The sequence below is a fragment of the Aegilops tauschii genome, chromosome 1, assembly GCF_002575655.3.
Source record: "Aegilops tauschii subsp. strangulata cultivar AL8/78 chromosome 1, Aet v6.0, whole genome shotgun sequence".
Taxonomy (NCBI): domain Eukaryota; kingdom Viridiplantae; phylum Streptophyta; class Magnoliopsida; order Poales; family Poaceae; genus Aegilops; species Aegilops tauschii.
Genome location: NC_053035.3, coordinates 417,177,189 through 417,197,682, shown reverse-complemented (window position 1 = coordinate 417,197,682; position 20,494 = coordinate 417,177,189). Strand labels below are relative to the sequence as shown.

General features: G+C 45.7%; 2 protein-coding genes and 1 long non-coding RNA gene across 8 annotated transcripts; all 3 read left to right on the top strand.

The window, feature by feature from the left end:
- Positions 1-2,046: 2,046 nt before the first annotated feature.
- Positions 2,047-6,032, top strand: LOC109784020 (myb family transcription factor PHL7). 2 transcript variants are annotated; one of them, XM_020342623.4, is made up of 7 exons: positions 2,047-2,326; positions 3,570-3,784; positions 4,404-4,480; positions 4,563-4,605; positions 4,709-4,766; positions 4,896-4,965; positions 5,317-6,032. In XM_020342623.4, exons 2-7 carry the CDS (start codon positions 3,577-3,579, stop codon positions 5,659-5,661), a joined length of 801 nt encoding a protein of 266 aa, XP_020198212.1. In that variant the 5' UTR covers positions 2,047-2,326; positions 3,570-3,576; the 3' UTR covers positions 5,662-6,032. The 2 variants fall into 2 exon arrangements, with proteins under 2 accessions (XP_020198212.1, XP_020198211.1); XM_020342622.4 differs by having other exon boundaries at positions 2,059-2,326; positions 4,700-4,766.
- A 3,356-nt stretch (positions 6,033-9,388) lies between these two features.
- Positions 9,389-10,712, top strand: LOC109784019 (leucine-rich repeat protein 1-like). The gene is made up of 5 exons (XM_020342621.4): positions 9,389-9,751; positions 9,865-9,936; positions 10,046-10,117; positions 10,249-10,320; positions 10,464-10,712. The coding sequence occupies exons 1-5, from the start codon at positions 9,513-9,515 to the stop codon at positions 10,498-10,500; spliced, it is 492 nt and encodes a 163-aa protein (XP_020198210.1). The 5' UTR covers positions 9,389-9,512; the 3' UTR covers positions 10,501-10,712.
- A 4,628-nt stretch (positions 10,713-15,340) lies between these two features.
- LOC109784021 (uncharacterized) lies at positions 15,341-20,069 on the top strand. Of its 5 annotated transcripts, none has more exons than XR_005755762.3 (7): positions 15,381-15,523; positions 15,608-15,794; positions 15,953-16,075; positions 16,525-16,955; positions 17,119-17,327; positions 17,455-17,678; positions 19,336-20,069. It is a non-coding gene; the product is annotated as an uncharacterized lncRNA (long non-coding RNA). The 5 variants fall into 5 exon arrangements; XR_012184219.1 differs by having other exon boundaries at positions 15,608-15,800; XR_002237796.3 differs by having other exon boundaries at positions 15,341-15,794.
- The last annotated feature ends 425 nt before the right edge of the window (positions 20,070-20,494 follow it).

The following is a 20,494-nucleotide window of genomic DNA, read 5'->3' as shown; positions in this document are numbered from 1 at the left end:
TCACCACCGCGTCCGACTCTTTTTACATGTGTGCCATGCTAGTGAAGTTGGAGTAGACTTTCATGGTGTTCTCGAACTTGGTGCGCTCACTAAGCGAGCACCCGAGGAAGAAAGCCCTTCATCCAATGCCCTAAGGCAAGGGGCTGGGAATGGGCTTGGAGTTGCTGTTGGAGTTCATGGCTGTAGATAGGAGGAATAGTGAGACACGGATAGATGACTGAGTGATATGGTCGGTAAGTAGTGACCGTGAGGATGGGTAATAAAGGGGTTATGGACGATAGGTTTTAATTGCGATCAACCTTGGAACTTTGTTGTGCTCTTCATAATGCGCTCTCTTCGCAATGCAGATCGACACGGGCAACAAGGGCAAGGAGGTGGTTTGAGTTGTTTCTCTTGACCAGGGTAGTTTGGCGCTCTGTTTGGATTGAGCATCCCAAGTCTTTCTGTTCGAACGTCATGTTTACGCCAAATTGTAGTTGTGCCATGCGATGCACCCCTTTATTCTCACTTCAACCTTTTCTATCAATTAAAACTACGCAAGCTTTGCGCACCCGCGAAAGAATGAAGTTTTTGTTTTTGGATGCAATATGAATTACGTAGTAGACACGAATTCGATCTGCTACATTCCCGCAAAAAAAGAAAGAAAGAAGAATTCGATCCGCACACGAACCTAATTTTAGTCGTCTCTCAAGTGGCAGCCGGCGCAAGGAGAGAAAATGCAAGCGGGGGAGGTGGCAACGCTGAGCGAGGAGAATCCGCTGCCTTGACCCCGAATCCTTCCGACGCTTTTCTCGACGACGCTTTTGCAGCCGATGGCGTCGCCGTCCGGTCGAATCGATCCGCTCCTAGCCGCTGCCCGGGCCCTCCTCCCTGGCCGGCCCCTACCACAGTCCAAGGAGAGGAGTAGTATCCAACATCTGAAGGAAACGGGCTGGGCAGAGCGGGTGACCGACCGACCGACCGACCGGACCCGAGAGCGCTGCGTTGAAGTTGAACAAGAAGGAAACCGTAAAACGGAAGTCCACGGCTTCCTTTAACAATTCGCGCGCGCGCGCATGCGCATGCAGCGACGGAGGTTGAGATGACACGAGATGACCTGTCGCCGGCCGGAGCTTTCTGCTTCCTCGTGAGTTGTTTACGGGCGCACCGCAGCTGGTGGGCTCACCTGTCCTCTGCTGCGCTGCGCATCCATGCCGCGTTTCGTTCTGTCCAAACCCTCGTTGCTTTTGAGGTACTTTTCCCCGTCGAGTCTGCGCGCTCGCATCCATGCCGCGTTTCGTTCTGTCCAAACCCTCGTTGATTTTCCGTCCTCCTCCTTCCTCCCTCCCTCGCTAGCCCTCCTTTGCCGTTAGATAGGGGCATCATGGCTCCTCCTCCTTTCTTCCCCTTGAATCCTTCCCGGGCCATGATTGTAACGGGATCGCTTGCGTCGCCCACACTTGTTCCTAGGATCCTCCCATCGCTTTGCAGCTGTATTTTGCGGGCACGGCTTTATTCCTCCTCTTTTTTATCCGTCGTGCTCCTTGGTCATTTCTAGTATCCAGTAACTGGCATTTTTGTCCGCGGTAATAACTTACGTACATTGACGCAAAGAGCGGAAACGAATGCACGTGCACCCGGTCCGATCATGGCAAGGGCATGCCACTGTGCGCCACGTGATGGGCCACGGATGGATTAGACGGGATGGGACGGAATGGCAGCGCAGGCGGAGGGAATCTGCCATCAATGCGACGCGGCCCCGAAGATTCTCCGGTGTTAACGGACAAAACAAACCACGGTCCCGCCGTTGAACAGTGTAGTGTCCCCGGCGAGCGAAGGGAAGAGAAAGCCGTGCTCGCCGCTCCGACGCTCTGAGTCTGACAAACAAACAAAGATCTGGTACAGCGCCACTCCACTGCCACATCACTGGTGGCGGTACCTCGCTGACAGGGCCCAAGGGACCCGGCGGTTTTCTTTGCCCCAGGCCCAGCCCCCAGGGCCAGGCCCACGGTGCGCTCGTCCCTCCGACGACGAGTGTAAAAGATCTGTGCGTGTCTCGATTCCCAAGCGCTCCGCTCTCGCGGCGTCGCTTTCGCCGGACACCACCACCTGCCGCTTTCCCCTCCCATTCCCACCACCACCGCTCCCATCCTCGCCCCGCCCGGACCCCAGCGCCCCGATTGGGCCATCCATCCGCCTCCGCCTGATTGGCCCCGGCCACCAGCTCGCAGCCTCGCACGCTTGCACGCACGCAGCATTTGATTCCCTCCCTCTCTCCCCGACGAGCGCGGCGCACCTGCGAGGAGACGACGCCGGGTCCCGCTCGCGGCGGCGCTCTTCCGTGCCGGTAAGTAAGCGCCGGCTCAGCTCCCAGCTCTTGCGCCCCCCCTGCCGGCCTCTTTACTGAATTTCTTGGACTCGCCTTTGGCGGCTGAGCGTGTCTGTTATTGTGGGAGGAATGGGCGGGTGTTTTGCCCAGAGGTTTTGTCGTCCGTCAGGTCGAGATCGCGGCTCTGTGAGGCGTATTGCGGTGGAATTGCGTGTCAGAGGCCGGTGAGTGAGTGAGTGGCGCTCCTCTCTTGCCTTGCCAGCGGTGAGCCTAGTTAGTGTGAATTTTACCGACCTCGGAGTGGATTTTCTGGAGCTTCTCCTGAGATTCCATTGGCTGTCGCCTGTGGATGGATGTGAGAAGAACGGTATTGATAGGCAGGGAGATCACGTTTGGGTGGCGGCGGCGCTTCTGACGTTTTGGGGGATTTCCTTGCTCATAAACCTGTTTCGGTTATGAGCTGTGCTGACTTGTGCGATTCTGAGGCCGGAAAGGCCCGGTTGGAATCTTGTGCTGGCCCTGGTATTTGGACATGGCCTGTGATCTCGATCGATTCGACCTGTAGCGTGAATTTTGCTCATCCAGATTCATTTGTTGTGGATCATTTGCCATGGTCGTCTAGTGACTTCGATTGGCATTCGAGGATGACTCCTCTAGGGCTGCAGTTCTATGGCAAGATGCAGGACAATGGAGGAAGCTAGCTCAACTGGTCTTCCTCTGTTGCTTGCAATTTTTTTTTTGTCGTCCTACCATGTGTGTTGTTCAGTTAGCAGCCTGGGGTGAATTTGTCTTCTTCATTTGATTTGGAGAGGTTTAAATTCATCTATACATCTGTAACCTTAAAAAAATTAGGTGTTGGTTATTTGGATATTTTAATACTACCACTAGGTATAAAAGATTTTTTATTTATTTTTTGGTTATGGTGCTCTGTTGTGTCAATATTGTCTTTCATGTTCAATTTCGCCCTCTTTGCTTTTTTACTTGTAGCACAAGTCCTTTTAAGTATAAACCAGGAGACTTACCAACTTCTCGACATCTCAAGATAAATATGCTGATCGGGATTTCATGAACTGTCTCAGAAATGATGAAATTTCATCGTACCAGAAAATGCTCAGTGTGCTGTATTTACCTTTTGCCGTCAACTTGATATGTTTTGTTTAGATATACAGGATGGCATCAGAAATGTAGGCCTGTTTCATCCTAAATTATAACATTTCTTAGTCTTGCTCATGTGTATGACAAGTTCTTGCAATTGTTGCAGTACTCTCATGATGTACCATGCTAAGAAGTTTTCTGTGCCCTTTGCACCACAGAGGGCTCAGAATAGTGAGCATGTGAGTAATATTGGAGCTTTCGGTGGATCCAACATAAGCAACCCTGCCAATCCTGTAGGGAGTGGGAAACAACGTCTAAGATGGACCTCTGATCTTCATAGTCGTTTTGTGGATGCAATCGCCCAACTTGGTGGACCAGATAGTGGGTATTCTCTCTTAAGTATTAATTTTCGTGGTTTTACTTGATATGATGTATAAGTTTCGTTTTTTTGTTGGTTCATTCTGCTTGTTACTTGATATGATGTATAAATTTCGTTTATTTTGTTGGTTCATTGTGCTTGGTTTCTCATGAACCTTGTCAGCAGCACAATTTCTGAGTGAAAACATTTTTAGATGGTGTGGGACAATGCGTATCTAGAACCTGCACTTTGGTGGTTGTATGTCGAATCCATTGTGTATCATGCATATTAACTCAAGTTTAAACTAATTTTTATATTCCAAATGTTTATGAAGCAGATTTATGCATTTTTTTACCATGAGATTGCTGCATATCTCAGGTCATGAACTGTTAACACACAAGTTTCTCTTCCCCACAAAACTCAAGTTCCTCATGTTTCAATGATTCATGCTAGTCTGCTAGAAGTTGTTAATATGATCCTTTGGAACTGTGTCTGCCATGTTACCTTACCCAATCGCATTGGAAACTGTTGATGTATCGATAACCCTAAACAACCTTCTATAATAGTTGTTTATTTATTTGAAGTACACAAGGTACAATGCATCTGGCATTTGTTAATGTATTGGTATCATCACATCTTCAGGAGCAACACCTAAAGGAGTACTGACTGTAATGGGTGTACCGGGGATTACAATTTATCACGTGAAGAGCCATTTGCAGGTAAAGAGTGTCTCTTTTGAGGAGACAGCTAATAAATATTCGCCTGGTCACTAATACTCTGTTTCTCTTGTTGCTTGTGTAGAAGTATCGCCTTGCAAAGTACATACCAGAATCGCCTGCTGAAGGTAAAATGCCCTTCTATGCTTCATTGCCTTCCTAGCACACTCCCCTTCTTGCCTTCCTTCATACCGAGAAAGCTTTGGTTTTTAAAATTGGCAGCTTGTGTAGGTTCCAAGGACGAAAAGAAGGATTCTAGTGATTCATTCTCTAATGCAGATTCTGCACCGTAAGTGATCTTTACTCAATTGTCTGTGCACATGATTGTATCCTCTGCTAACATAGGCTTTTTAAGCTGGTTGATATCATGCTAAAATACATCACATAGTTACAGAGATATTCTTCATTTATCTTTCAGGGGTTCACAAATCAATGAAGCATTGAAGATGCAAATGGAAGTTCAGAAGCGGCTCCATGAACAACTCGAGGTTTGTGATGAAAACATGTGAACTTCTTTGAATCATATTATTTGTTTTTTCCTATATAATGGATTTTGCCATATCCATGCTGTACTTTTTTCGAGCTGTTAGCTGGGGATTTACTCCAACAATCTGATTTCTTGCCCCATTCTACTAAACCATTATTTACCAAAGTTATACTTGGGTGGGTTCCTTGTAAATGACTTTGTCCTTGATTGCGTCTTATTAATGGTTCTTTTATTTTGCTTGCACTATTTATTTTTAAATCTGCCATCTCTGAGATGTATTCTTGGGAGCCAACCTAAATTTTCGTTCCAAGCCTTCAAGACTAGACTAAATCATCACATGTTACCTTGTCAGGTTCAAAAGCAGTTGCAGCTGAGAATTGAAGCACAAGGGAAGTACTTGCAGATGATCATAGAGGAGCAGCAAAAGCTTGGTGGCTCACTTGAAGGTTCTGAGGAGAGGAAGCTTTCACATTCACCACCTACCTTAGATGACTACCCTGACAGCATACAGCCTTCTCCGAAGAAACCACGGTTGGATGATCTGTCAACAGACGCGGTCCGGGGTGTTGCACAGCCAGGGTTTGAATCCCATCTTGTCGGCCCATGGGATCAAGAACTCTGTCCGAAGACCAACATATGCGATCCCGCATTCCAAGTGGATGAGTTTAAGGCAAACCCTGGTTTGAGCAAGTCATAAAGCAAAGCCTTCCTTACAAAGGGAACACTTGTGAGTTATTAACCTCCACGGATGGCCGATCGCATGTGAATATATATCGTCTTAACAACAGATTGAGCACTGTTTGGACCTTCGGATCTGTCCCAACCCCTTCAGTCACGACTAAGTGTTGTTGTCGTTGTCGTATTTCGCCATACAGATCTTTGTAATTATGAGGGTGTTTCTAAAGTCCCCAGTTAGCAATCCCCTTCTTTCGAAGGATAATCCTCAGCTGAAACATGTAGCAAGAAACAGAGCACGCTTACACGCAATACCAAGGCCCTAAAGCTACATGAAGCTATCTGGTAGTTGTACATTTCTGTTCAGTTCAGTCATTGAATCTGCTTACCTTATATTGACTCCTCTGCCATAGATCTGGGATGTTGGCAGCAACATTTTTATTGACAAATCAACCTGACTACTGGATGACTCTGCATTTACGAGGTTGGTTGTACTGTTTGCCATATTGGGGGATAGTCCTGTGCTATGAATAGAGCACTGAGCAATGTTCCTTTCAAGGAGTAATAATACATACAGTAGTATATTTTGTTACTTTGAGAAGATTCACAAGTTCGGCAGAGCAAAGGCTTTCAATGCTAGTGGTGCTCAGAATCACATACCACTTTGGTTGAGAAAGCCTTTGGTTGAGAAAAAAAGGACCATAGCTAGTAAAAGATCAGATAGCTATGAATTAATGGGTACTCCTTTTGTTTACTCGAGCTATTTTTTTTAACATTTCGTGGAGGTGGATGCTTTGGTACATGCATTTTGCCGTTCATGCCAGGTAATAACTCACAGCTATGCGTTTCTGGAAGAACAGAAACTGTTAGCATCAAAGCATTTGCCAGAACATTCTCTTCTAGGCAACTATTTTGGACATAATTTTTAAGGCAATGTTTGGATTGAGGGATATGGCGATTGCAGCTCAAAGCCATGTTTCTTTGATATGTGGGACAGGGAATGAGGTGACTTTAGTAACGGCGGTATAACCTTGCAAAAAAAAAGTAGAGAAAAGAAAATGAATGGTGGTCTATGGAAAATTCATATCTCTATGGCGGGTTTGAGGTTATGGGTGAATGGTGAAAAATTCATGCCCCATCGCCTACCAACCTCAAAATATTACACTGTTCCATTTACAAAGTCCAAACCCATCTTACATACAGCATGGTCCAATACTAACGTGAGATTTTAGTAGGGGGATGGTTGAGGGAGTTTTATTATGTAAAACAAATATGTGCACAACACTTTCATTTGTTTTTTTTTGCGAGTGAACACTTTCATTTGTTGAAACATACTCAAATACTTTCTTTCGTTCTCATATCTTTTGTGAGGAAAAGGTTGATCGTATATTCTACTTCAAACATCAAACAACTTCGGTCTATACGTATTATCATGCTTAACTACATGTACAATTTTAACCCATGGCCCCCAATTTTTGATCCCATAGGAAGAAAACCACCTGCATATGACATGAATGTATATCTATAACAAACAGCTCACCCAATCGATAACCATGCTATATTAGGCCAACAGTTACAAAACATAAAGAGTGTCCAAAAGTGGGTGGCCAACCATCAGTGAGTACGGAAAAAATATGCATCGGCTTTTCTTGTGCATGGAACATTTTTGCTAAGTAAAAACCCACTGGGTTTTTATAGAAACAAATCGTGCACATAATTCTACGACATTTAGTGCTAGCGAGCTACTCCCTCTTTTTCGGTTTATAGGGCTTATCTCAAAATTTTACTTTTTCCATTTTATAAGGCTCAATTTGGTTGTTCCCCATCACAAGTTCACATTCTAAGGTGCATTAAATCATCGCATGCAAGTATTAAGAGAATATTGACCAATGCATGTACTTTATGCATGCATGCATGCATTGTAATTAATGCATCGGTAAACATATATTTTTGAGGAAAACAAGAGCACTAATTGGATGCTTTCGCAAACTACAAAAAGTATTCCACCACTCACCATCTACCTTGGTTGGTGAGATTTTTGAATTGAGCCCTATAAACCGGATAGGAGGGAGTACTATGTGAGATTTTAAGAGGACTTGTAGGCTGAAATAGTTATCTACATGAGAATATGTGTAAGATCGCCATTTCACGTAGGCACGAGAAATTGTCGGAATTGTAGGCACGAGAATATCAAAGAGAAAGGATGACCTACTCTGCATGGCGATTTCACGTATAGCTTTAACCCACAACTACGAGCATGAAACATCAATGTTTGACATGTATGAAGTTGCATAAAATAATTGGGGCGTGCTATGTGTTGGTCGGCTGATCTATTGAATAGGTTGGCCATGTCGCGAGCCGTCCGGTCTGTGATGCTCATTATGCGATCGTATTGTGCTTTTCTATTCGCCGTTTCCCTCATTGCAATAAGAGCCTTCTTGCAAATACAACATGGCCCATGTTGCTGAATCATCTCCGACTCATGGTCATCAACATCGCCATTGCATCAAGAGCCTTGTTGCAATTGCAACCAGACCCTTGTTGCAAAAGCATGTTCATCTCGTGGCCATATCCGTCGTCATTGCAACAAGACCCTTCTTGTAATTGCAGTAGGACCCTTGTTGCAATTTCAACAAGGCATTTGTTGTAAAAAGCATCTGCACTCGTGGACCTGAGACTGGGAGGCTGCCGTCGAGGGACCTGCATCGCTGCCAACCACAAGCTCGTCCACCCTGAGCTCCGCAACTTCTGCCGCCTGCTGCGTCGGCCGGTGAGCTTGCTGGAGCAGCATGTTGCCGCGCCCTTCTCCTTCCTCCCCTCCTTCTTCTCCTCCTCTCCCTCCTAGTCTATCACCCTCCTCTCTCCTCTGCAGATCTTGGAAACCGCCCGAGCTTGCTCGTTGTCGTGCCTAGCCATGGCGCCGCTGCACGCCGGCAACCGCCCTACTCTCCCCTCGTTGGTCTGCAAGTGACCTCTTGTTGCGCTCGAAGAGATTGCCACAAGGGCCACGTTGCAAAGCTATCCTATGGTGAGTTGCTACGGGTTGCCCGATAAAAGGCAGATCTAACAGTTGCTGAGGTGGTGGACGACGCTAGAAAATCATTCGGTTGAACGGAAGCATTTCCGTAAAAAAATTAGTGAGGGCAATATTTTTAACATAAGAAAATACTGGTCGTGAGTGACTGAAAAAATGTTGGCGATGTTTATTTTATTGCACCCCCAACGCATCATATCTTGAAATGATATCTTTAGCAAAAAATTAGTGTATATGTATAACTCTACCAATGCGTGCATCATATCTTAAGATTATATCTTAAGCGTATTAAATGAGCGTATTCATATAGCTCTACCAATGCATGCATCATACCAATATTATATCTTCCGCATTAGATGAGTGTGTAGATATAACTCTACCAATGCATGCATCATACCTTATACTAGATACAACTACACCGATGAACTATATATATCTCAAATATTGTTAAAAAGAACTATATCTCAAATATACTACAATGTTAAGATGCTAGTATAATCTATATTAAATGAAGCCTAGTGTACATGTAACACTAAGATATAGTGCATTGATAGAGTTATTATATATATATTTAGTGCTTAAGATGAAATCTTAAGATACGGTGTATCTGTAGTAGCCTTAGGGCGGGCGGTGCCACTGATTTCCAAGAAAAACTGTGGCTGGTGGCACCTACTCGTCGTTCCCACACACACCATCCCCACTCGCGCTGCTCCACTTCCTCTTTAAAACCCCTCACACAAACCGACTCCCGTTCATCGAAGCAAAACATCACAGACAATCTGCCACCGTGCTGGCCTGCTCCCCTCACATCACATCAACACTTGCCCTGCCTTGCACCTATGGCACCCACGGCGGCCGAATCACGTTTGCCCCTGGTGGCGATCGTCCTTGCGACCTTCGCGTCGACCCTTCTGCTGACGCCAGTGGCGGCGAACCAGGACGTGGACGCGCTCTCGGCCCTGAGGAGAGGCCTACAGGACCCCAATGGCGAGTTGAAGAACTGGGACCCGAACCTGGTGGACGCCTGCACCTGGTCCCACATCACCTGCGACCGCAATAAGAACCGCGTCACCCGCATGTAAGTGCACTTGGATACCTCCATTCCCATACGCGCGACTCTGATTTAGTCCCTGTGTGTGCCTCCGGTACTCATCTAATTACTAGGGTATATACATTTCTTTGCTTTAACAGAGATCTTAACAAAATGAACCTGTCCGGACCTCTGGCGCCGGAGCTTGGCAAACTGGACCGGCTACAATATTTGTGAGCCTCTCTAACCCACTTTATCCTGCCTGTGACAAGTTACTAATGATTCTGTTAACGCACGCTTTCGGAAAGGTGTTGACCGGCTCTTTTGGCAACTGATCAACAGGGAAATCGATCACAACCGTTTGACAGGGCCAATCCCAAGGGAGCTGGCTGGGCTGTCCAACCTGAAACATGCGTAAGTGGAGAGCTCATCAGCTTCATGTATTCTCCGCATTCCAATTCTTCTGCGCGCACTATGTTTCAGTCACACACGTCTATCACTCCTTTGTTCTCCGTTTTCATGTCCACCCTACGTTTCGTTTGCAGGGATTTTTCAAACAACAACCTCTGCGGCCCGATTCCGACGACTGGAGCGTTTCAGCGCATACCTCGGAGTAGGTACGTACACTACTAGCACATCCGCCTACAGTATACGACAATTTGTTCTCATACTCAAGTTGATGCTATACATGTATTGCTTCCACCACTGCTCGTGAGCGCTGACCATGCATGCATGCATCTCCATTGTTGATCTGGTGCAGCTTTGCCAACAACCCGCGCCTGGGCAGGAAGTGCTAGATGGCGCCGGCGGCCGGCGTGAAATAAACTGGTAGTGGCATGCAGTTGCAGCTAGCGAAGCGGCGGTTCATGTTGATAGTAGCTGTGTGTGGGTGTGTGCCAGACCAGACAGGTTGATTAGTTTCTGCTTTGTACAAGCCGAGATCGATGTGGTCGTTGCCGTGAGATCGATTACATCCCGTAATAAAATCGCTAACTGATGCTCCATCCTATTTATGTTTTCTTTCTCTTAAGGATTGAAAACTTTCGCCTATACTGACACAAGCGGAGAGGCTGGTAAAGCTTTCTCTCCAGTATATGAGCTGTACGTGTTACAAGTCGTACTGGTCTGGAACATTGTGGGGGATAATCACGGCTCAAAGTTGACATGGCATCATCAGTATATAGCCAGTAGCCCGCTGGAGGGGAACTTTTGGTCTATGGAACATATGCACCCTATATGGGAAAAAAATTAGTAATTCAACAAAAAGTCAAAAATTCCTGAAAATATTTTTCAAATAAACTTGACCTTCTATTGTACTCGTGGGAAATAAAATCCACAAAAAATATCCTTTTGACTTCTTTTCAAAAAAGACAAAATTTTGACTAAAATAATGTGAATAGTGACCTATAATAGCAAATAAATTTTGTCTTTTTTGCTATGAGGTCAACTTTTGTTTTTTTTGGCGAGATTTATATATCAGTGCAAAAGTAAGTCAAGTGTTTTTTCAAAATAGTTCTTACCTATTTTGACTTTTTATTAAAATATTAAAAAAATCCCCATATAGGATGCATATACAACCAGGAACCAAAGTGTATTTTCCGTAGCCCGCTCCTCTATTTACCATGCTACGAGGAATACATGTCCAGAGTGTAATTTCTTTGTTCAAAATGGAGGCATAAGTTTTGCCTCACCCATTAATTAAGGGGGAAAAGATAGTTGAGGTTACAATACGACGCAAAAGCGTTAGTAACGAATACAAAAAGGTCACTAGTCTCCCTGCTGGCCACTAAGGGACACGTTTTTCAGTAAGAAACACGACCGCGTGATTGGTACGGACTCAGAAGAAAGGGAGAGAAAGAGGAAGAACGGGCTGAAATTTCCAACCAGCGTGCGATTGGGTTTGCAGCTCACTCCATATGAGCGGCCTCATTCTCAAAATTTGGAGGTTGCGTCCCATTATTTGGAGCGGCCTTCAAAAATTATAGAGGCCGGGGCGAGTATATGCGCGTATGACAATTCTGTTAGACCCTTTTTTTTGCCGCAAACGTCGTAGCGTAATTATTATGACTGTCCAGATAACATAGTCAAACTGTAGGGGAACGTAGCATGCAATTTCAAAAAATTTCTCACGCTCACGCAAGATCTATCTATGAGATGCATAGCAACGAGAGGGGGAGAGTGTGTCCACGTACCCTCGTACACCGAAAGCGGAAGCATTTGACAACGCGGTTGATGTAGTCGAATTTCTTCTCAACCCGACCGATCAAGCAATGAACGTACGGCACCTCCGAGTTCTGTACACGTTCAGCTCGATGACGTCCCTCGAACTCTTGATCTAGCAAAGTGTCGAGGGAGAGTTCCGTCAGCACGACGGCGTGGTGACGGTGATGGTGAAATGATCCGCGCAGGGCTTCGCCTAAGCACTTCGTGAATATGACCGGAGGTGTAAACCGTGAAGGGGGGCGCCACACACGGCTTGAAACAATTGATGTGTGTTGTAGGCGCCCCCCATGTATATAAAGGAGGGAGGGGGAGGAGGCCGGCCCTAGGCGCGCCCAACTAAGAGGAATCCTACTTGGGCTCCTAGTTGGATTCGCCCCCCCTTTCCTTTTACCCGAGAGGGAAAGGGGGAAAGAGAGAGAGGGGGGAGAAGGAAAGGGGGGCGCCTCCCCCTCCCCCAGTCCAATTCGGTCCCCTTCCCTGTGGGGGGCGCGCCACCCCTTTGTGGGCTGGTGTGCCTCCCTCCTATGGCCCATATGGCCCATATCTTCCCCCCGGGGGTTCCGGTAACCCCCCGGTATTCCGATATGAACCCGAGACACTCCGGAACATTTCTGGTGTCCGAATACTATCATCCAATATATCAATCTTTACCTCTCAACCATTTCGAGACTCCTCGTCATGTCTGTGATCTCATCCGGGACTCCGAACAATATTCGGTCACCAAATCACATAACTCATACAATACAAATCGTCATCGAACGTTAAGCGTGCGGACCCTACGGGTTCGAGAACTATGTAGACATGACCGAGACACTTCTCCGGTCAATAACCAATAGCGGAACCTGGATACTCATATTGGCTCCCACGTATTCTACGAGGATCCTTATCGGTCGAACCGCAATGACAACATACGTTATTCCCTTTGTCATCGGTATGTTACTTGCTTGAGATTCGATCGTCGGTATCTTCATACCTAGTTCAATCTCGTTACCGGCAAGTCTCTTTACTCATTCCGTAATGCATCATCCCGCAACTAACTCATTAGTCACATTGCTTGCAAGGCTTATCATGATGTGCATTACCAAGAGGGCCTAGAGATACCTCTCCGATACTCGGAGTGACAAATCCTAATCTCGATCTATGCCAACCCAACAAACACCTTCGGAGATACCGGTAGAGCATCTTTATAATCACCCATTTACGTTGTGACGTTTGATAGCACACAAGGTATTCCTCCGGTATCCGGGAGTTGCATAATCTCATAGTCCAAGGAATATGTATAAGTCATGAAGAAAGCAATAGCAACAAAACTTAACGATCATTATGCTAAGCTAACGGATGGGTCTTGTACATCACATCATTCTCCTAATGATGTGACCCCGTTCATCAAATAATAACACATGTCTATGGTTAGGAAACTTAACCATCTTTGATTAACGAGCTAGTCTAGTGGAGGCTTACTAGGGACACCGTGTTCTGTCTATGTATCCACACATGTATCAAGTTTTCGGTTAATACAATTCTAGCATGAATAATAAACATTTATCATGATATAAGGAAATATAAAATAACAACTTTATTATTGCCTCTAGGTCATATTTCTTTCAGTCTCCCACTTGCACTAGAGTCAATAATCTAGATTACAATGTAATGATTCTAACACACCCAAGAAGTCTTGGTGTTGATCATGTTTTTCTCGTGGAAGAGGCTTAGTCAACGGGTCTGCCACATTCAGATCCATATGTATTTTTCAAATCTCTATGTCTCCCTCCTTGACTTGATCACGGATGGAGTTGAAGCGTCTCTTGATGTGTTTGGTTCTTTTGTGAAATCTGAATTCCTTCGCCAAGGCAATTGCTCCAGTATCTTTCCCTGATAATAAAGGAAAAGTATTGTTTTCATCCGACTGATTTCTCAGAAAATAAGCCGCGTGCTGTGCCCTCCACGTGTCTCTATCAGACCCACCCATCGCTCGCGCAACCTTATCTCCCCAACAGCCACTCGTTTTTCCTTTCGTCTCCTCCGTCTCCTACCTCTGTCGCCTCTGTTATCCCCAACCTCTTCCTCTCGGCTCTCTCTCCCATAAGGCCGGCCACCACAAAGAGGTCGGCATCGTTCGGAGCTCTCTCCACCTTATCTCCCCAACAGCCGCTCTCTCTTTTGTATCCCCACTTTCTCCCCCGGTGACGAAACATCGAGACCGCATCAGCCACCGACGATGCAAGGAGGACGAAGCACGACTTCTTCCCATCCCGGCCACCGGCGCTGCAAAGTCGATGTTGCGGCGCAGCATAAGCCGTAGCAGTTCTGCAAGGAGGGCTCGGCGCTGTGAGGTGGGAGCGCGGGCTGCTCCTTCGGTGGGCGGTGGAGCTACAACCCAACGGGCGTGCCGCTACGCGGCGACGGCGGAGCTGCAACGTGGGTGGTGAGCGGAGGAGCTGCAACGCGGGTGGTGAGCGGAGGAGCTGCAGCGCAACGGCCATGGTGTTGCGCGTCGGCGACGGAGACGTAGGGCAACGACCATGGTGTTGTGTGCCGTCGGCGGAGCTACAGTGCAACACGCCTGTGAGTGACAGAGCTGCAGTGCAACGGGGGCATAGTGGCCGGCACCAGAGCTGCAACGCAACACATCGGTGTTGCTATGGAGCATCGCCGGGGGGCGCCGGAGTTGCTATGGAGCATCGACAGGCCGTTGATGTTGCATTGGAGCATCGCCTGTGCTGTATTGAAGCACCGCCGAGGTCGCCGGGGCTGCAATGACGGGTCGCCGGGGTCGTTTAAACTTCGCCGTCCATGCAATGGAGCGCCGCCGGAGCTGCAATGGAGCGCTGCCGGAGTCGCCGGGCTGCAATGAAGCCTCACGGAGGGTCGCCGGTGCTGCGTTGAAGCGCCGTCGGGGTTGCCGGGGCTGCAATGGAGCGCCGCCGAGGCCGGATCTGCATAGCTGGAGCTTCACTGGGCGTCACCGCTGCTGTGTTGAAGCGTCGCCGGGTCGTCGGGGCTGCAATGTCGCTTCGCTGGGCTGTCATTCAAGCTTTGCCGGTGCGGGTGCTACGGGACGGCAAGCTGGTGCCCTGGCCGGAGCTACGCGCGAGCATGCGCTGGGAGCCGGAGCTGTTGCGGAGGCGTTGCGGAAAGAATGAACAGGTGGGGTTGGAGCAAGGACGTGGTCAACTCCACGGGAGATCAAACCGTCCTAATCAGGGCGAATCTACGGCTGGCGAGGCGGCTGATCCTTTCCCAGGATCAGTCGGCTTACGCCTAACAGTGGCCAATAATAAAGCACGGGTTGAGTCCGTTGGGTTCACCGTCGTGCCGTTTTTGCAATAAAGTCCCTGTGCCTTTTGATAATTAAACCCGCACTCCTTTTTTAAGTGGAACTGGGAAAAACGCTTCGTTGTTGCAAAAAAGTCCCTGACCTCTTTAAGAATCAACCCGGAGTCCCCAATAGCCCGAGCGCCTCTCCTTCTCACGAGTGGATCCGCCGCTGCCCTCGCCCCATCGTCGCCCCACCACCGCTCGCCGCTGCGGATCCGCCAACTCCGCCGCCGTTCCTCTCTAGCCTCCGCCGCTGCCCGCCCTCTCCGCCCTCCCCCGGTCTTCTCCCCCTCCGTCGCCCTGTTCTTCTTCCCCTCCCCATCCTCTCCTAATCTTCTCCGGCGCGCGCACTCGCGGATGCAGGCGAATGGCTCGGGCAGGAGACATGGCTCACGGCGGCGGCGTCTCTCCTCGGGAGGAGCTCGAGCGTTGAGGTCGGGGTGTGCGCTGCCCCTAGGACGGAGTCCACCGATCCGTGCTGGTCATGGTCCACCACCACCACGCCTTCAATCCGACCTCCACAACTTCAGCAAGCAGGAGCATCGCAATGGTTGCGGTCTGCTCAATTTAACTATTGAATATATTAGTTTCTTGATCCTTTCTGAGATCATGTTTTGTTTGCATCTGATAATTAGGATGACCTCCTTTCTTTCAGGTTTGTATGCTAAGATAAACTTGAGTGACGAGGTTGATTTGTTTGTATGCTAGGATGAACTTGAGTGACGAGGTTGATTTGGAAGATCATGTCTCCAGACAGGATAAAATCAGTGCTGCTAATGTGAGTTGATTTGGAAGATTGTCTCCAGACAGGATAAAATCAATGCTGATGATGTGAGTGCCTTTTCATTATCGTGAACATCCTTTCTCACTTGTACAACTTCAGCATAGGAAATTTCATTGCCTCAGCTTAATTAGAAAATGATAATGATTTCTAAATCATTTACTCTTAAAAGCTTATCAGTAAATGCGGAAAACGAATGAGATCAGAAATATAGGCGGACGACTTGACCATAAGGTCAGATGTTTTCGTGAGCAGTAAGCAGCGGATCTGCCATTTTTGGGGGAAAGCTGATGGCCCTTTTGTCATGTTAATTCTTTCGACGGGTGGCCTCCTGCTAACCATACATTTGTTTCATATATATTGACACCTATAATAGCAGTAGCAACGCCTGATTATGAGATGTTATGTAATTGCTTGTGTAAATTAGGCACCCCTTTTCTGCCTCCTCCTGTATGTTATTCGCTGTGACATTCGTTTTCGGTCTGCTGCTATTTGACAGGAAGCTGGCACGCCTATTATCCGCAAAAATCGGTAATGTTATCCTGCCCAAGGACTTCGAGAAGGGTTACCGAACCAACGTCAAGAAGCCTTAGACAGACTTTGACTTCTACAAATGAGGCAACGAACTATTAAAGAGGATGGTTTATTTCCTACGGGCAACAATTATTAACACTAGAGTTGAATTTGTTGACGGTCGCGTCCGACAGTAATATCCCTGTATCTTGGTGCTCCTGTAGTTTGCACATTCAGTCTCATTAGTGTTGTTAAGCTACTTGCCTGCAAAAAGCGTCATGGGAGTTGCTTCCCAGCGAGAGAGAAGAGTTCAAAAAGGGAGAGAGCAAAGAAGAAGGACAAGGAGAGGGCAGTGGTGTCGTGTGGAGACTGGCCGGTGAGGCATAACTAGAAGTTTCTCTAATGGTCGACAACAAGGTACCCCACTGCTCTGAATATTTACATGGTTAATGTGAGTTGAATCATCAAAGGTCTGTGCATTGGTAATGGTTGAAAAATTCATCGCATTAGAGAAAACTGAATGGTCCATCAGTTCTTTAATAATACATATTACAGAATGTACCTTTCTGTTTGATCGTAGGATCACTGCACAACAGGCTTTGGAGCAGGCTCCGATTCATAGAGAACTCCCCAACAACCTCATCTTTTGAGGATGTTAGATGGATATTGAATCCAGTAAGCCTCCAATAGATAAAGGAAGTCAAATTTTCTGTTGGTAATTTGCACGACAGGGTTCTAGCAAATTTATGATTGTGCCTACAACAAACTACCTCTGCCTGAAGATTTGAGGTGTGACTCAAATTTCGTTAGAAATGAACAATTGAGATCTCAGCTTTTGTCATGCATATTCGTACGAATTTCTTATTCAACGGATCAATTTTTTATATTCTATAATCAGATCTTGGTACATTTTCAGATTTTTCAGAGAAGAAAGAACTCTAGAGGTGTGCATGTTTGTCATATTTTTATGGAGAATCAAGTCTGCAGAATACCTACTGATTTGAGGAATTCGGATGTTACCCATGGTCATACACAGATGTAGTTTATGAGAAACTATCTTATGTTGATGGTGTGTAAGCATATCAGCCTCCCGGTTGCCTATTTCATTCCTCACGGGACCATTATGCTGGGCTAATTGAGGTATATCAAAATTCTATACTGAACCTTTGTTATATAGAAAGCTAGCCAAGCAACATCAGAACGGCCACCCTCAGCTAGCTTTATATTTGGTTGTGCATCACTAAGATGATAAGATTACAGATTTACAATACTAATTTCCATAGATTTATAATTGTTTATGCTCGCTGTTTATGGACGAAATTCAGGATAAAACTTTTTTTGCGAATCAGGATAAACACATTACAGGCAGACGGTCTTGTGTGAGGAAAATATTTTTATAAGATGTAGCATTGTTCATCTAATCTTCCTCACTACACTCGATGTGGCTTATTGCTAGGCTAAAGGGCTTAAAGAAACGAAGATTAAGAGGTGTAGCATGTCTTGCGTTTTATTACCCTATCCTTATTTTAGACCAATATTTATAGCTGGCTACTTGCTAACTTTGCACATATTATACATGCTAAATTGTATAGCATCTTATATTCCGATGAGAGGGATAATGAAAATATATAGAGGAATATAAATCTGCATACATTATTAGCATCTTACAATTCTATATTTGGGCTCATGACCACTTCAATATCTTTTTTTGGTGATCATCAATACTTCTTTCTCGATGCAATGGGTGATATATGTTTTTATCCCATGGTTGCTATTTTAGTAAAAAAAAATGCAAATTTGTATTCATTCTGTTCTCTAAGGAGTATACTAGGACACTCATTGAATAGGCGTACTATGCACGTGGAGCTCACAGAAAAGCTATATGAGCAAGTGTATCATAATATTGGTATGTGGATCACATATAGGATTTGGAATGTACCATCTCAAATTTTTAAATGATTTTAACTACTACCAATACCGGTATGGTCGCATTATTGATCACGGTGAAAAATGGATTGCTATTCTTGATTCGACTTGAGTCTTTGCATCTAAACTCATGTAAGTGATTTGCCTCTCCATAGTTTTTTAGGTCTTACAATTTCTCCTTCCATATCCAAAAAATACATAAATTTTCAGCAAAATCAATGTAAAAGATTGTGTGTTTCAAACATTTACCTTTTGAATATTTAGAGTATGTTAATGCTTATTTTGTATTGCTTAGGTAGATACCCACGACAATGTTTACCTAATTCTATTGTTAGTTTAACATGATTAATTAATCATACTTAGTTGGTTATTCTATTTTTGGAGCAAACTATAATTTGCAAGCAATCAATTTGTTTTTTATTTTCATAATTTTTGAAAAACTTCTGCATATCTTGAGAATATTGAATTCGATTTATCAAAAATTAATCGAATACTGAATTCAAGGAAAAGAGGATAAGCGTCAGAACCGGTGGGCTGTCATACTGAGAAGGAGGTCCTAGATAACATATGTGTGCGTGGGAGTAAGGGGTTATAAGTCATGATTATTGGATTATGACCGTGTGTTCTTCCCGTTGCAACGCACGGGCACGTTTATATTAGTTGTCACAAAAGATTTTCATTGGAACCGATTCACTAGGTATTACACCTAGATTGAATATGAACTCCTTCATCCAGACTCCTTCATTTGCTGCTTCCGAAGCAGTGATACGTCCATTTTGCATCATGTTTTCTTACTGTTATTTATAATGTTTTTATTCATAATAATGCTTTTTGGAGTAATTATAATGCCTTTTATCTCATAATTTGCAAGGTACACACCAAGAGGGAGAATTTCGGCAGCTGGAAATCTGGACCTGAAAAAGCTACGTCAGGCCATCTATTCTGCACAACTCCAAACAAGCTGAAACTTTACAGAGATTTTTTATGGAGTATATAAGAATTATTGGAGCCAATAAGTACCAGAGGGGGGTCAGGTGGGCACAACCTACCTGGGCGCGCCAGGTAGCCCAGGTGCGCCATGGTGGGTAGTAGCCCCCTCGGCCCACCTCCGGTGCCCATCTTCTGGTATATAACTCATTTTTACCTAAAAAAAATAAGGGGAAGACTTTCGGGGCGGAGAGCCGCCGTCTCGAGGCGGAACTTGGGTAGGAGCACTTTTGCCCTTCGGCGGAGCGATTCTGCCGGGGAACTTCCCTTCCGGAGGTGGAAATCATCGTCATCATCATCAGCAACAACTCTCCCATCTTGGGGAGGGCAATCTCCATCAACATCTTCACCAGCACCATCTCATCTCAAATCCTAGTTCATCTCTTGTATTCAATCTTGTTACCGGAACTAGATTGGTGCTAGGGGGTGACTAGTAGTGTTGATTACATCTTGTAGTTGATTACTATATGGTTTATTTGGTGGAAGATTATATGTTCAGATCCATGATGCTATTTAATACTCCTCTGATCATGAGCATGTTTATTATTTGTGAGTAGTTACTTTCATTCTTGAGGTGACGGGATAAATCATGTTGCAAGTAATCATGTGAATTTGATATGTGTTCGATATTTTGATGGTATGTATGTTGTGATTCCCTTAGTGGTGTCATGTGAACGTCGACTACATGGCACTTCACCATATTTGGGCCTAAGGGAATGCATTGTGGAGTAGTAAATAGATGGTGGGTTGTGAGAGTGACAGAAGCTTAAACCCCAGTTTATGCGCTATTCCGTAAGGGACCGATTGGACCCAAGAGTTTAATGCTATGGTTAGAATTTATTCTTAATACTTTTCTTATAGTTGCGGATGCTTGCGGGAGGGTTAATCATAAGTAGGAGGTTTGTTCAAGTAAGAACAACACCTAAGCACCGGTCCACCCACATATCAAATTATCAAAGTAGCGAACACGAATTAAACCAACATGATGAAAGTGACTAGATGAAATTCCCGTGTACCCTCAAGAACGCTTTGCTTATCATAAG

What these genes read in the sequence shown, in the direction of transcription:
- LOC109784019 (XM_020342621.4), top strand. Translation starts at nt 9,513, where the DNA reads ATGGCACCCACGGCGGCCGAATCACGTTTGCCCCTGGTGGCGATCGTC. An exon ending in CTGGACCGGCTACAATATTT is followed by an intron (nt 9,937 to 10,045) that starts GTGAGCCTCTCT and finishes ACTGATCAACAG; the next exon opens with GGAAATCGATCACAACCGTT. An exon ending in CAGCGCATACCTCGGAGTAG is followed by an intron (nt 10,321 to 10,463) that starts GTACGTACACTA and finishes GATCTGGTGCAG; the next exon opens with CTTTGCCAACAACCCGCGCC.
- LOC109784020 (XM_020342622.4), top strand. Translation starts at nt 3,577, where the DNA reads ATGATGTACCATGCTAAGAAGTTTTCTGTGCCCTTTGCACCACAGAGG. An exon ending in CCAACTTGGTGGACCAGATA is followed by an intron (nt 3,785 to 4,403) that starts GTGGGTATTCTC and finishes TCACATCTTCAG; the next exon opens with GAGCAACACCTAAAGGAGTA. An exon ending in ACCAGAATCGCCTGCTGAAG is followed by an intron (nt 4,606 to 4,699) that starts GTAAAATGCCCT and finishes TAAAATTGGCAG; the next exon opens with CTTGTGTAGGTTCCAAGGAC.